At 43.6% G+C, this 13,683-nt stretch overlaps 2 protein-coding genes and 1 long non-coding RNA gene across 3 annotated transcripts in view; 2 read left to right on the forward strand and 1 right to left on the reverse strand.

Moving 5' to 3' along the window:
• Positions 1-1,917, forward strand: part of LOC121689840 — an 8,864-nt gene extending 6,947 nt beyond the window's left edge. Inside the window, exons 5-6 of the mRNA XM_042070077.1 lie at positions 1,235-1,269; positions 1,707-1,917. Of these exons, the coding sequence (XP_041926011.1) occupies positions 1,235-1,269; positions 1,707-1,820 (149 nt within the window). The 3' untranslated portion in view covers positions 1,821-1,917. The remainder of the gene's footprint in view (positions 1-1,234; positions 1,270-1,706) is intronic.
• LOC121689869 overlaps positions 1-8,295 on the reverse strand; it is a 9,030-nt gene extending 735 nt beyond the window's left edge. Inside the window, exons 1-2 of the long non-coding RNA XR_006024909.1 lie at positions 8,204-8,295; positions 7,823-7,955 (exon numbers count right to left, since the gene is read on the reverse strand). This is a non-coding gene — a long non-coding RNA (uncharacterized LOC121689869). The remainder of the gene's footprint in view (positions 1-7,822; positions 7,956-8,203) is intronic.
• Positions 5,202-12,270, forward strand: LOC121689838. Its single transcript, XM_042070075.1, has 6 exons — positions 5,202-5,385; positions 6,210-6,584; positions 6,984-7,025; positions 7,852-7,992; positions 9,359-9,393; positions 11,936-12,270. The coding sequence occupies exons 1-6, from the start codon at positions 5,343-5,345 to the stop codon at positions 12,053-12,055; spliced, it is 756 nt and encodes a 251-aa protein (XP_041926009.1). The 5' UTR covers positions 5,202-5,342; the 3' UTR covers positions 12,056-12,270.
• The last annotated feature ends 1,413 nt before the right edge of the window (positions 12,271-13,683 follow it).

Here is a 13,683-nt window from a genome sequence, read left to right on the forward strand (position 1 = left end):
ACTCTATTACCCCACACAGCTGAACTCAGAGTGCCCTATCACCCCACGCAGTTGAGTGCCCTATCGTGCACCCCACACAACGTGCCATAAAGTGCGATGCAAGTGCGATGCCAGGCAGTGATGAATTTTTAGCCTGATGCACTTCCATCAAACATAACGCCCATGGATGTGTCAATGAACGAACATAGGCCTGGCGCTTGATCTAAAAATCGCCATCTTACACCCACTAAAAATCATTATGGGATGTAAGCAGCCCTATAAAGTCCCAGTTTTTATCAGGCTATGTTGTGGATTGTTACCGCTTGTTAGTCAATAGTGAAAGTAAATAACTTAGATCTGCTTTGGCATTGCCTATGAGACCTGTGAAGTTAGGGTCAGTTCAGTTTGCCTATGAGTTCAAGTAATAGGCGAGTGCAGAATGCATGTAACCTGACTCTCGCCAGATGAACTTCGTTCCGCCTAGCTCCACTCATCCATCTGGGATCGATCCATTGGAGTGGTGCTTCAGAAGGCTGGGCCTTAATCAAAAATCCTTGCATATGATTGGATAAGCCACTTGTCCGTCATCTATTGACATGCTACTTCAACCACTCACCTCGAAGCCAACCCGTGACGCTGAGAACAGTCCCACAGTCGCTTCTACGCTATGTCACATCTATGAAACTCCCGCCCTGCGTCCTGATTGGCTCTACCATAAAATCTGGTGCCGAAATCACTCTCAACGGAAGCGATCCCAGATGGATGTGAGTGGAGCTAGGCGGAACGAAATTCATCTGGCGAGAGTCAGGTTAGAATGCATGTAGACAATACTCTGCTACTCACGCATAGGAAATAGTAGCCTACTAGAGCAATTGTGCAAGCAGATTCCTTCAGATATGTTGACTGTCTGTTGACTGTCTGTTGACTGTCTGTTGACTGCTTGCTCTTAACGGGAATGACAGATGCCATTCTCATTGGTATAAAGGATGTTACACCCATAACTGATTAAGAAACATAAGAACAACTCTTTTGAACAATGCGCCCAGCTTTTGTTTCACAAAATCACACCGTTAACTAGCAAATGTGGACTAGACACACATTAAATGTCTTTAAACTTTGCGCCTCTGACCAGACATTTCAGATCACCAAGATAGGGCCCAGAGTAACAGCTGATAGCTCGTCATCATCCCTGCACTGATCTCATCATCAAGTTTAAAAACATGTCATTCAGATGTTTCCCTGATTCCCTACCCAGATCCTGGTGATGAGACACAGTCTCCTCCTGAGCAGGTGAGTCTCATTAGCACCTGGTTGATGTCCATCGTGTCTCATGTTTCATGTAGAGTTTAATGAAGCTACTTAGTAACAGCATCCTCTCATCTCTTAGTAACAGCATCCTCTCTTGTCTCTTAGTAACAGCATCCTCTCATCTCTTAGTAACAGCATCCTTTTGTCTCTTAGTAACAGCATCCTCTCTTGTCTCTTAGTAACAACATCCTCTCTCATCACTTAGTAACAACATCCTCTCTTGTCTCTTAGTGACAGCATCTTCTCATCTCTTAGTAACAGCATCCTCCCTTGTCCCTTAGTAACAGCATCCTCTCTCATCTCTTAGTAACAGCATCCTCTCTTATTTCTTAGTAACAGCATCCTCTCTTGTCTCTTAGTCACAGCATCCTGTTGTCTCTTAGTAACAGCATCAGTCCCCTGTGTTTGCTGTGTTTCAGGAGTCCGGCGTGCTGAGATATTCAGCTCTGGGATTGGCTGAGAGGGAGGAGAGGAGGCGGACCTTCCACAGAGAGGACACAGAGTCACGCGTGTTTTACTTTGCTGCAAGATAAAGACTCAAACTACATCATACGTGTGCACTGACGCTGATGATTTTACTATTACACATTGTTAGTATTAAATTAGTGTAGTTTGGTTTACTACTTTAAACTTTTGTACCTTGTACCAGTTTACCATTAAAATATACTGTGCTTTAATTGGTGTGTGGAGAAATCTCTCTCTCTCTCTCTCTCTCTCTCTCTCTCTGCTCCTCCACTACCTGTGCCTGCTCCCCCATCACATGAATTAGGTGTTAGATGGTGACTCATGTATCAGCTAGACATCAGAAACACAAGTCCTCCTGTGGCCTGTTGGGGGCGCTATAGAGGGTAGATGGTGGTGGAGCTATAGACCCATCTCTTATCAGTGTGTGGGGCTTTCTAAAAACAAGATGAGGACATGACAGTGACTCTATGGTGTCCCACAACATACATGATGAGGACATGACAGTGATTCTATGGTCTCCAACATACATGATGTGTCACAAGCAAGACCATTATGAACCCAGATGTGGACACAGAGACAGGAATTGCGTTTCGGTATCTTTAATAACAGGCCCAACACACACAGTCAGTTGTCTTGTAGACCAGAGTTTGTGAAATCAGCAACAGTCTATTCACAAAGTAAATGTAGCCTCGCTACTCACGAAAAGGTAACACAAAAAGTTCCAGTGAAAGTCTGTAATCCTCCTGGTCAGAAAGTCCACAAAACATCAGGCAGAATCAAATCCAAAGACAGTCCAGAGATCGCTAACCAGGAAAATCGAACAATACAAGTGCCAGCGTGGCCATATGGCCAGCGTGATAACTCGGCAAGCTAGAAGCTGAGTGAGCCTGTTTAAATGCAGCAGTCAATCAGGCAACCAGGGACAGGTGTACAGGTGGGCAAGAGGAAAATATGGAACGGACTTCAGGGCATGGCATAGGACAAACGAAGGCAGACCGAGCAAAGCAGCCGAGAGCAAAACACGGATCACGACCGAGAGGGGCCGGGCTGGATCGTGACATGATGAGGATATGACAGTGATTCTATGGTCTCCAACATACATGATGAGGATATGACAGTGACTCTATGGTGTCCCACAACATACATGATGAGGATATGACAGTGATTCTATGGTCTCCAACATACATGATGAGGACATGACAGTGACTCTATGGTCTCCCACAACATACATGATGAGGACATGACAGTGACTCTATGGTCTCCCACAACATACATGATGAGGACATGACAGTGATTCTATGGTCTCCAACATACATGATGAGGACATGACAGTGACTCTATGGTGTCCCACAACATACATGATGAGGACATGACAGTGATTCTATGGTCTCCAACATACATGATGAGGACATGACAGTGACTGTATGGTGTCCCACAACATACATGATGAGGACATGACAGTGACTCTATGGTGTCCCACAACATACATGATGAGGACATGACAGTGATTCTATGGTCCCACAACATACATGATGAGGACATGACAGTGACTCTATGGTGTCCCACAACATACATGATGAGGACATGACAGTGACTCTATGGTCACCAACATACATGATGAGGACATGATAACAGTGACTCTATGGTCTCCCACACACATGATGAGGATATGATAACAGTGACTCTATGGTCACCAACATACATGATGAGGACATGATAACAGTGATTCTATGGTCTCCCACAACATACAAGTTGCAGCTGCTTTGGAGCTCTGAATCTTAACAACTTTACACGAATAAACACCTCTGATGATGTCATGATTTGGACACACCACATCATGTGGACACAGCATGAGAAAAACAAGGGACATTAAAGAAGCCCTATGCAGGGACATTAAAGAAGCCCTATGCAGGGACATTAAGGTCACATGTGCTGTCTGGATATTGGCTTCCTGTCCTGCAGCTCTAAGTGTGTGTGTGTGTGTGTGTGTGTGTGTGTGGGTGTATGGTGGTGAGAGAGTTTAAAGACCAAAACAGAGACCACAGTACTTTTCCACTGCATATAAACCCAAACAAAAGCACACACACAAACACACACTTCACACAGGCACTTCACACAGATACACACACACTTCACACAGATGCACTGAAATGACCCTTGCAGTTGCTGGTTTACGAAGGTCCACACACCACATCACACTACAGCTTGAACAGTAGGTGTGCGTGAGATGTGCGTTAGTTTCTTATGTTACCCACGATATTCTTGAGCCAACAATGGGCGTTGCCATGACACCTAAGCATTCAGAAATCCATTAGTATTATTTCTGACTGAAGCTGTGTTGAGTGAGACTGCACTAAGTTCTCCTGTACACAGAATGGATGAAGCTGTGTTGAGTGAGACTGCACTAAGTTCTCCTGTGTTGAGTGAGACTGCACTAAGTTCTCCTGTACACAGAATGGATGAAGCTGTGTTTAGTGAGACTGCACTAAGTTCTCCTGTACACAGAATGGATGAAGCTGTGTTTAGTGAGACTGCACTAAGTTCTCCTGTACACAGAATGGATGAAGCTGTGTTGAGTGAGACTGCACTAAGTTCTCCTGTGTTGAGTGAGACTGCACTAAGTTCTCCTGTACACAGAATGGATGAAGCTGTGTTGAGTGAGACTGCACTAAGTTCTCCTGTACACAGAATGGGCGGAAGTAGAGTCATGAGTAAGATGGATAGATGAGGTGCAGTTGAGTGAACTGAACTATACTAAGACATTAACCAGATTACTCTATCTGAAACACAACTTTACACAACTCTGCCCCCTAGCCCTGGTTAGCTTCAGCCAGTTAGCTACAGCTATCATAGTGACCGGAAGCTTGTTTCCTAAACTTGCAGCTGGTTTCTTTCATGTATCAGTGGTTTAGTTGTTATGATCACCAGTGTAATGTTTCGTTGTTATGGTCATCAGGGTTGTTATGGCGGAGTGGTTTGGTTGTTATGGTAATCAGGGTTGTTATGGTGGAGTGGTTTCGTTGTTATGGTCATCAGGGTTGTTATGGCGGAGTGGTTTGGTTGTTATGGTCTTCAGGGTTGTTATGGTGGAGTGGTTTGGTTGTTATGGTCACCATGGGAGTTGTTTAGTTGTAATGGTCACCAGTGGCATCTCTAGCCCAGACCACTGGCATTTCATTATCATGACAACTTTTTCATTCCTGGGCACTGGTGGTTAGTATTGCGTTGGCCATATGTATGTGCGCATGTGTGGTGGACACAGACAGAGTGGGTGGACGTTTGTAATCATCACGCCCTCTTTTCGTTATCATCAAGTCAGACCCACCATCACAACCTCATTCCATTAAAGCCACTGCTGCAGAGTTCAACAGACCACTCTACGCTCTCTCTCACACACACACACACACACACACACTTCAACAGACCACTCTACGCTCTCACACACACACACACACACTTCAACAGACCACTCTACGCTCTCACACACACACACACACACATACACACCCCCTTTCCACTAAAGTCACTCCGTCAGTGCACATTAGACCTATTCACTCCCTCCACACACACACACACACTTAACACACGCGATGGTGGAGGAATCTTTATCTGGCCAGCTTCTCTACATGATGGGTGAGTACAGTAGCCTACTTAGTATTCAGGGATAAATAAGTTGCTAGTGCCTTAGACTGTGATGGGTGAGTAGCCTACTTAGTAATCAGGGATAAATAAGTTGCTAGTGGCTTAGACTGTGATGGGTGAGTAGCCTACTTAGTAATCAGGGATAAATAAGTTGCTAGTGCCTTAGACTGTGATGGGTGAGTAGCCTACTTAGTAATCAGGGATAAATAAGTTGCTAGTGGCTTAGACTGTGATGGGTGAGTAGCCTACTTAGTAATCAGGGATAAATAAGTTGCTAGTGCCTTAGACTGTGATGGGTGAGTAGCCTACTTAGTAATCAGGGATAAATAAGTTGCTAGTGGCTTAGACTGTGATGGGTGAGTAGCCTACTTAGTAATCAGGGATAAATAAGTTGCTAGTGCCTTAGACTGTGATGGGTGAGTAGCCTACTTAGTAATCAGGGATAAATAAGTTGCTAGTGGCTTAGACTGTGATGGGTGAGTAGCCTACTTAGTAATCAGGGATAAATAAGTTGCTAGTGGCTTAGACTGTGATGGGTGAGTAGCCTACTTAGTAATCAGGGATAAATAAGTTGCTAGTGGCTTAGACTGTGTCCAGACTGTGTGATGTAATACCACATGGGTACTGAGGAGCTGTGGTCGTAATGTGTGTGTGTAGTGTGTGTGTAATGTGTGTGTAGTGTGTGTGTGCTCAGTAAAGGAAGCCTTCAGAATACCATGTGCAGCCACATTGTACTCGCTGTGTACTTCTGGGACAATCAGAACACACTTCTGTGTGCGTGCGTGCGTGCGTATATGCCTGTGTGTGTGTGTTAGGTGTGCTGCTGGCTGTGTTCTCCATGTCCATGTCCACCTCAGTGGTGGTGCGTGAGGGTCAGTCGGTCCAGATGAACTGTTCATTTGACGTAAAGGAGACGGGATTCACCTCAGTCACCTGGCTGAGACAGACCGACCAGTCCACTCCAGTGTCCATCCTCACAGCTTTGTATAACTACCAGAAGAATGATGCAAGGAAAGCAAATTACCACAATGGATTCAGCAGCAAACGCTTCACATGGACTATAGTGGCCAACAGCATCTACACGTTACAGATCAGAGATGTGAGTGTGTCTGACTCTGGACTTTACTACTGTGGGATGCAGCCTGTGGACCACATGGTCTATCACAATGCCACCTACTTAACCATCACAGGTAACCATTACCTTTCTTACACTGTGTGTGTGTGTGTGTGTGTGTGTGTGTGTGTGTGTGTGTGTTTGAGTGTGTGTGTGGTGTGTGTGTGTGTGTGTGTGTGTGTATGTATGTATGTGTGTGTGTGTGTGTGTGTGCGACTGCATGCATGTGTTTGTGCATTCATGTGTGTGTGTGACTGCATGCATGTGTTTGTGCATTCATGTGTGTGTGTGACTGCATGCATGTGTGTGGGCATTCATGTGTGTGTGTGTGTGTGTGTGACTGCATGCATGTGTGAGTAGATTCATGTGTGTTTGTGTGTGACTGCATGCATATGTGAGTGCATTCATGTGTGTGTGCGTGTGAGTAGTTGGAAACATCGTTTTGATTCCTGTTATTGTCTTTCTGCATCTGTAGATCAGACTGACGCTGAACCTACAGAGAAAGTAAAGGAGGAAGGTATGTTAGTCTGTGTGTGTGTGTGTGTATGTGAGTCTGTGTGTGTGCGTGTGTGTATGTGAGTCTGTGTGTGTGTGTGTGTGTGTGCGGGCTTTCTGCTGATTCACAATAGATGCAACGTTGCTTTATTAAAAAGGAGAGGCAGTGTTGAGCATAAAGCTTGAATCATTTCTCCTTCAAGAGCTTTTAGATCTAAGAGAAGTGCTTGAAAACATAATGAGTTGGATAAAGAGATGAAAGATTTGCATCTGTGTGTGTGTGTGTCCGCGTGTACAGTATGTGTCCGTGTGTGTGTGTGTGTGTCTGTGAGTGTGTGTGTGTATGTGTCCATGTGTGTGTTTGGGTGTGTGTTTGGGTGTGTGTGTGTGTGTGTATGTGTGTGTACGTAAAACAAATACAAGACAAAAAGAGGCTGTTGAAGAGGCACGAACGTGATGGCCTGCTGTAGTTCACATTTGCTAAAGTATCACACATTGCTAGATCAGATTTTTAAATATCACACATTACTAGATCAGATTAAAATATCGCACATTACTAGATCATATTTTTAAAATTTCACACATTACTAGATCATATTTTTAAATATCACACATTACTAGATCAGATTAAAATATTGCACATTACTAAATATCACACATTACTAGATCAGATTTTTAAAATATCACACATTATTATATCAGATTTTTAAAATATCACACATTTTTGATTTATGTTACGATATTGCATTTGTATATAAAAGCCACGCATCACATATTTCATGAGCAGCCTGTGACGAGTCCTCGTATTAGATCTGTTACCTGTAATCTGTCTGCACTTGCATTAGCAGGTTCTCTTCCTGCGGGACGGTTCTGCAGTGGGGTGTGTGGAACCGTGGTTCTAGTCCTGGGGGTTCTCAGCGCTGTTCTCAATGTGGTGCTGTTCATCCTGATCCTGACCAAACACAGAGGTGGACTCAGACAGAACACGGGTGCGTCAGATATTAATATCTTATGTTCAAAACTTTGATAAAGGCTTGCTTGTATGTGTGTGTGTGTGTGTGTGTGTGTGTGGTGCGTTTATGTCTTGTAATTAGTCAGATAGCATTTAAAGTGACTTTACTGTAGACTTGACCATTTAAATGTGTTTAGCAGAAGTCCATTTAGATATCATGAGCAAGGACAGATAACCATACAGTATACCATTTCCACTTGTTGCCCAGCGTAGTGCATAAGTCCGTCTGTTGGGGCACAATGACATCTGAAACAGGAAATAAATACAATATTCATCTGAAACACTGAATAAATACAATATTTACCTGAAACACCGAATAAATACAATATTTACCTGAAGTGCTCCTGTTCAGATGCCAGCTGGATTCTCATAGTGTGTTGAGCTCCTGTTAACTTCAGAGTTTTTTTAAGGATCTCCATATTGTGTGTTTAGAGATTTAAAGATCTCCATATTGTGTGTTTAGAGATTTAAGGATCTCCATATTGTGTGTTTAGAGATTTAAGGATCACAAGTGACATACAACATTCAAAAGAGCTATTTAAACATAATCATACAAGCAGTAAAACTATTCAGTGAATATAGTGAGCATCTGGGGTGACTAGGCAAGGGTAGGCAACCAACAATACATTCTAAACGAATGCCTACCAGGTTCGGGAACTTAGGATCACCACAGTAAGACAACCAGGCTGTAGGCTACAGAGATGAGGTGCGCTACCGGCACAACCGCAGTCGCTAGTCGCAAAAACACACGGTTGAGCTGCAACAAAATACAACGTGGAATAAAGCTATGCGTCACTGAATCAGTCACCACGACAGAGGTAAAGCAATACTGCAATACTGGTTGTGATTACCAGGATTAACATCCCGCCAGTGTGAATGTCTGTTTATACTGATAAAATAAGTAACACATAAGACGCGTTGACTGAAACGACACAAATGGTACAGCAGATGAGTTCGGAGGGACAGCAACGAGAAAGCAGACACCAAACGCCGACACCAAACAATTCTCCCAGCAAGACAGCACAGGTGAGCTTTCGCGGGGTCATTAATTTAAAAGACGAATGCCCTACGTCAGGTAAGCCTCGCAGTCAGGTGAAGGCGGAGCATAGGCAGGGATCTTTGGACATGTAGTACACTTGATCTACCCGTTACATCCATATTGTGTGTTTAGAGATTTAAGGATGTCTTATTGTGTGTTTAGAGATTTAAGGATCTCCATATTGTGTGTTTAGAGATTTAAGGATCTCCATATTGTGTGTTTAGAGATTTAAGGATGTCTTATTATGTGTTTAAAGCAAACAATCCAAACTGACCATCTCTGTGTCTCCTGTTTCTCCATCCAGAGTCCAGTGGTCAGGCTCACTCTCCTCCTGCCCAGGTGAGTCACTGGTCCTAAGCTAAGGCTAATGGTGCTTTCATGGCCTACATAGCTACAGAAATGTCTTGCGAGTTGTTCTGCTTCACCGGGCCGATTGCTTTCTCACTGCAAACAAACCGCTCTAGAGTTCCATTGGAAACGAGTCGAGACCATCTCCTCCAAGCGGTCTCAGTCCGTTTGTTTTGTTCCGAAACAGAGTGCGGTTGCTGCTTTCACATGAGCGAACAAACAAACAAAATAGCCTAGCTCATGTGATGGACATTATAGAACACAGTGCTTCTATTGATCACGTGGGGTTTATTTCATTGTACTCATCAAATGAATATGTTTACTATTCAAAAAGCAGCACATGGCCATTGGCAAGTGAATCAGGGAAGGCAACATCTCTTTTCAGATGGTTCCGCAATAGGCCGTCCACTCCGCAATAGACCATCCACACTCCACAATAGAGCGTCCGTAATAGGCCGTCCACTCTCCGCAATAGAGCATCCACTCACCGCAATAGGCCATCCACTCTCCACAATAGAGCGTCCGCAATAGGCCATCCACTCTCCCATCCACTCTCCGCAATAGAGCGTCCGCAATAGGCTGTCCACTCTCCGCAATAGAGCGTCCGCAATAGGCCATCCACTCTCCGCAATAGAGCGTCCGCAATAGGCTGTCCACTGTCCGCAATAGAGCGTCCACTCTGCAATAGGCCGCCCACTCCGGGGACTCGGATATGATGGTCTAGTGTGGACAGGAGGGCAAATCGTGACAAAAGTGTGTCGCATATAAAACAAATCCGAACTAATACAGGGCTCTACACTAACATTTTTTTTCAGGAGCACTTGTGCGCCCAAGTTAAACAATTTAGGAGCACAGACAAAAATTTGGGCGCACAGTCAGTTCTGTACTTAACTTACACATAATCTAACATTATACTGCAGCTAACAGTTAACATGCCAGTGCACCAATTGCGAATATTAAGAATGACTGACAACATTTAGGCTACAGGAAGGATTTTAAAGATCAGTGCCTACTTTATTTTCCTACATTTTGTTAATGTAAAATAATATAATACATTGCCATATTTGCATTTAGCCTGTTTATTAAGTATCCTGCCAAATGTAGGCTAATTTATTTATTTGTGAATCCATCTATAGCTAATCCAAATATGCCCATGGTGACCTATCTGACTGCATACTGCCTAATACTACTACTAAAACAGTCCATTTTCTCTTCCACAAAACCCAACATAGCCTAATCAAGGATATATGTTTTATACTTTTAGTTTTTTTATTTGAAATATCTGCATTGATGGGGGCAGTAGGCAAACGTTAGGCCTACTTTCGTTTTGCACTTCAGCTTGTATTCGGTGTAAACAAACAAGCATGCGTAGAAGCCTGGAGTTGTCAGTAGCGTTCTACCTTTGAATAAAATGGGAGTATTACAGGAGGCTACTTTTGTGCCGGTTCGCTACAGCTATATTTTTACATATTGCAGCCAATATGTCAACTGGGCTAAAAGGCATGTTAGGTTACCTTTCCTTCTCTCACTGCATTCTCAGAATCTCATCCTGTTCCTCCTATATCCAATGAATTCGGTGGATAGAAGAACTAATTTCTTCAATCTTTGCATCTTGGCTGGCTAGTCTAACTTTCCGCTTTTTCTGCGCGCTCTTGGATTTGATAGAACTACTAGCGAGTCACAACGCGAAACTGCTAATGTTGATGGGAGGTGTAGTTTTTATGCTGCATTCGCGACGTGATTCTATGGTTTGCACCCAGTAATGTTTCTCGATGTTGTGGTGTATTTTGTAGACAAATATTGACATGGTTAGAAGTCATTCGCACCAGTGCGCCTAAATATTTTTTTGCACTCGCACGGCATCATTTTTACTCGCATGTGCGAGTGAAATGGGCGCACTGTAGAGCCCTGTAATAGACAAAGCCTAAGAGAGTGTCAAAGAGATCCGTTTCTGGACATATGTGATCGTTTGTTATAGGAGAACTATGCAACATTTTCAACTTACGTAATAACACAGTTTAGAAATCATTGTGATGGTAAAATGACCTGTTGTGGTGAGAATGACGGCTTTCCCTGCTCCCTCTACTGTCTCCTAGCGGAAAACTAGCCTAACAAGATCTGCACTAGCGTCCTGGCAGTGTCTAAATCTGCAAGTCAGTCCCGTGAGAAGCGAGAACAAGCGAGAAACACGAAATGCTTAAAATTCTTTGGACATACACACGTCCCCTTCAAGCAACAGTTAGCCATGCTGGTTAGCTATGAGATGGCTTCATTTTTTAGATGGGAGAGCCAGGGAAAAGACCAAAGAGGCGGTTGTGAAGTATGCACCCCAAAGCTGTAGGGGGAGCTCCGTGGAGAGAAATGCAACAACAAAAGTGAGAAGTCAGCGAAGAAATGACTAGAGTTACAGAGCAGCCCTTTAAGATAGCCGATGGCGACCATTACACAGTTAAAATCTGTATGACACCTCGCCGGGTACAAAACTGAAAGCATCTTCGTGTGTGTGTGTGTGTGTGTGTGTGTGATGTTTCAGGTTCAGGATTCAGACTCTATGAACTATGCAGCTTTGACCTTCTCTGGCAAGAAGAAGAAAAGAAGCAACTTTAACCTCCAGACCGACAACCCACACGTCATATACGCTGCCACTAGATAAACAGCATATGTACCAACCCACACGTCCTATACGCTGCCACTAGATAAACAGCATATGTACCAACCCACATGTCCTATACGCTGCCACTAGATAAACACCATATTTACCAGAAAACACACACATCTCTTTCTGAAACACACATTGGTGGATGTATGTGTTAATGTTTTGTTCTTTTGTATATGCCATTCATTTATAGTAAAAACTGTTGCATTCAACAGCATTTTGGGACATTTTTCATTTTAAATGATGGATTGAATGTGTGTTTGTGTGCTTTGTGTGTGTGTTGGCATGTCCCTCTACATGCTCTATCTCCCTGTGTGTGTGTGTGTGTGTGAGAGAGAGAGAGAGAGTACTGTATTATCTGGAAGAGAGGAACAGTTGTTAAATGTATTCTTATTTATGCCTTCAGTGGCCCATGGTAACATGTGCTCATTTTAAATTATGAATTTAATGTTTAGTTGTTCAGTCTAGGGCAGCCGTGGCCTACTGGTTAGCACTTCAGACTTGTGACCGGAGGGTTGCCGGTTCGAACCCCGACCAGTAGGAAGCGGCTGAAGTGCCCTTGAGCAAGGCACCTAACCCCTCCCTGCTCCCCGAGCGCCGCTGTTGTTGCAGGCAGCTCACTGTGGCGGGATTAGTGTGTGTTTCACTAATTCACGGATTGGGATAAATGCAGAGACCAAATTTCCCTCACGGGATCAAAAGAGTATATATACTTAGTGTTTAGTGAATAAATAACTTGTGTTCTATGTGTGTTTGCGTTGGCAGTGGCCTGAGTTTAGTTAAAAGTCAGAGATTTTATGCAATTTCAAGCCCATTTTTCATGTCAATTTTTTTTTGTTACATTCAGTAATCATTTGGACAAAAGCATCTGCTCAAAGTACAGTTAAATATAAACATAAACAAACAGTTAAATATAAATATAAATAAACAGTTAAACACAAACAAACAGTTAAACATAAACAATCGTGACTTCCTGCGCTGATGTCCTACAGTAAGTGTTTCTTTGCATATGTGTGTGCGTGCGTGTGCGTGCGTGTGTGTGCGTGCATGTGACTGTGTGTGTGAATGTGTTCAACTAAATGCACTGATGTCCCAGCGTAATTTATAAGTGTTTCTTTGTGTGTGTGTGTGTGTGTGTGTGTTTCTGTGGTGTTGCTATCTTGGTTTCCTGTCCTGCAAGTCTATGCTGAAGTGTGAGTGTGAGTGTGTGTGTGTTTATGGGTGGGCGAGAGAACAGAAACCACACTAATTTTCCACTGCAGATCAACCAAGATAATGGCATGCACACACACACACACACACACACACTGAACTGACCCCCTAGTAGTTGGCTTTCATGGTCTATGCTAAAAGCAGACTAACAGACTACATAAAGTAGCATATGTCTGATGCGTGTGTGTGTGTTTATGGGTGGGCGAGAGAACAGAAACCACACTAATTTTCCACTGCAGATCAACCAAGACAATGACACACACACACTGACACACTGAATTGACCCCCTAGTTGGCCTTCATGGTCTTTGCTAACAGCTACATAAAGTAGCATATGTCTGATGTGGGTGGTGATGACCAGGTGTGTGTGTGTGTGTGTGTGTGAGAGAGAGAGAGATAGCTAATGGAAACATG

The sequence above is a fragment of the Alosa sapidissima genome, chromosome 18, assembly GCF_018492685.1.
Source record: "Alosa sapidissima isolate fAloSap1 chromosome 18, fAloSap1.pri, whole genome shotgun sequence".
Classification (NCBI taxonomy): Eukaryota; Metazoa; Chordata; class Actinopteri; order Clupeiformes; family Clupeidae; genus Alosa; species Alosa sapidissima.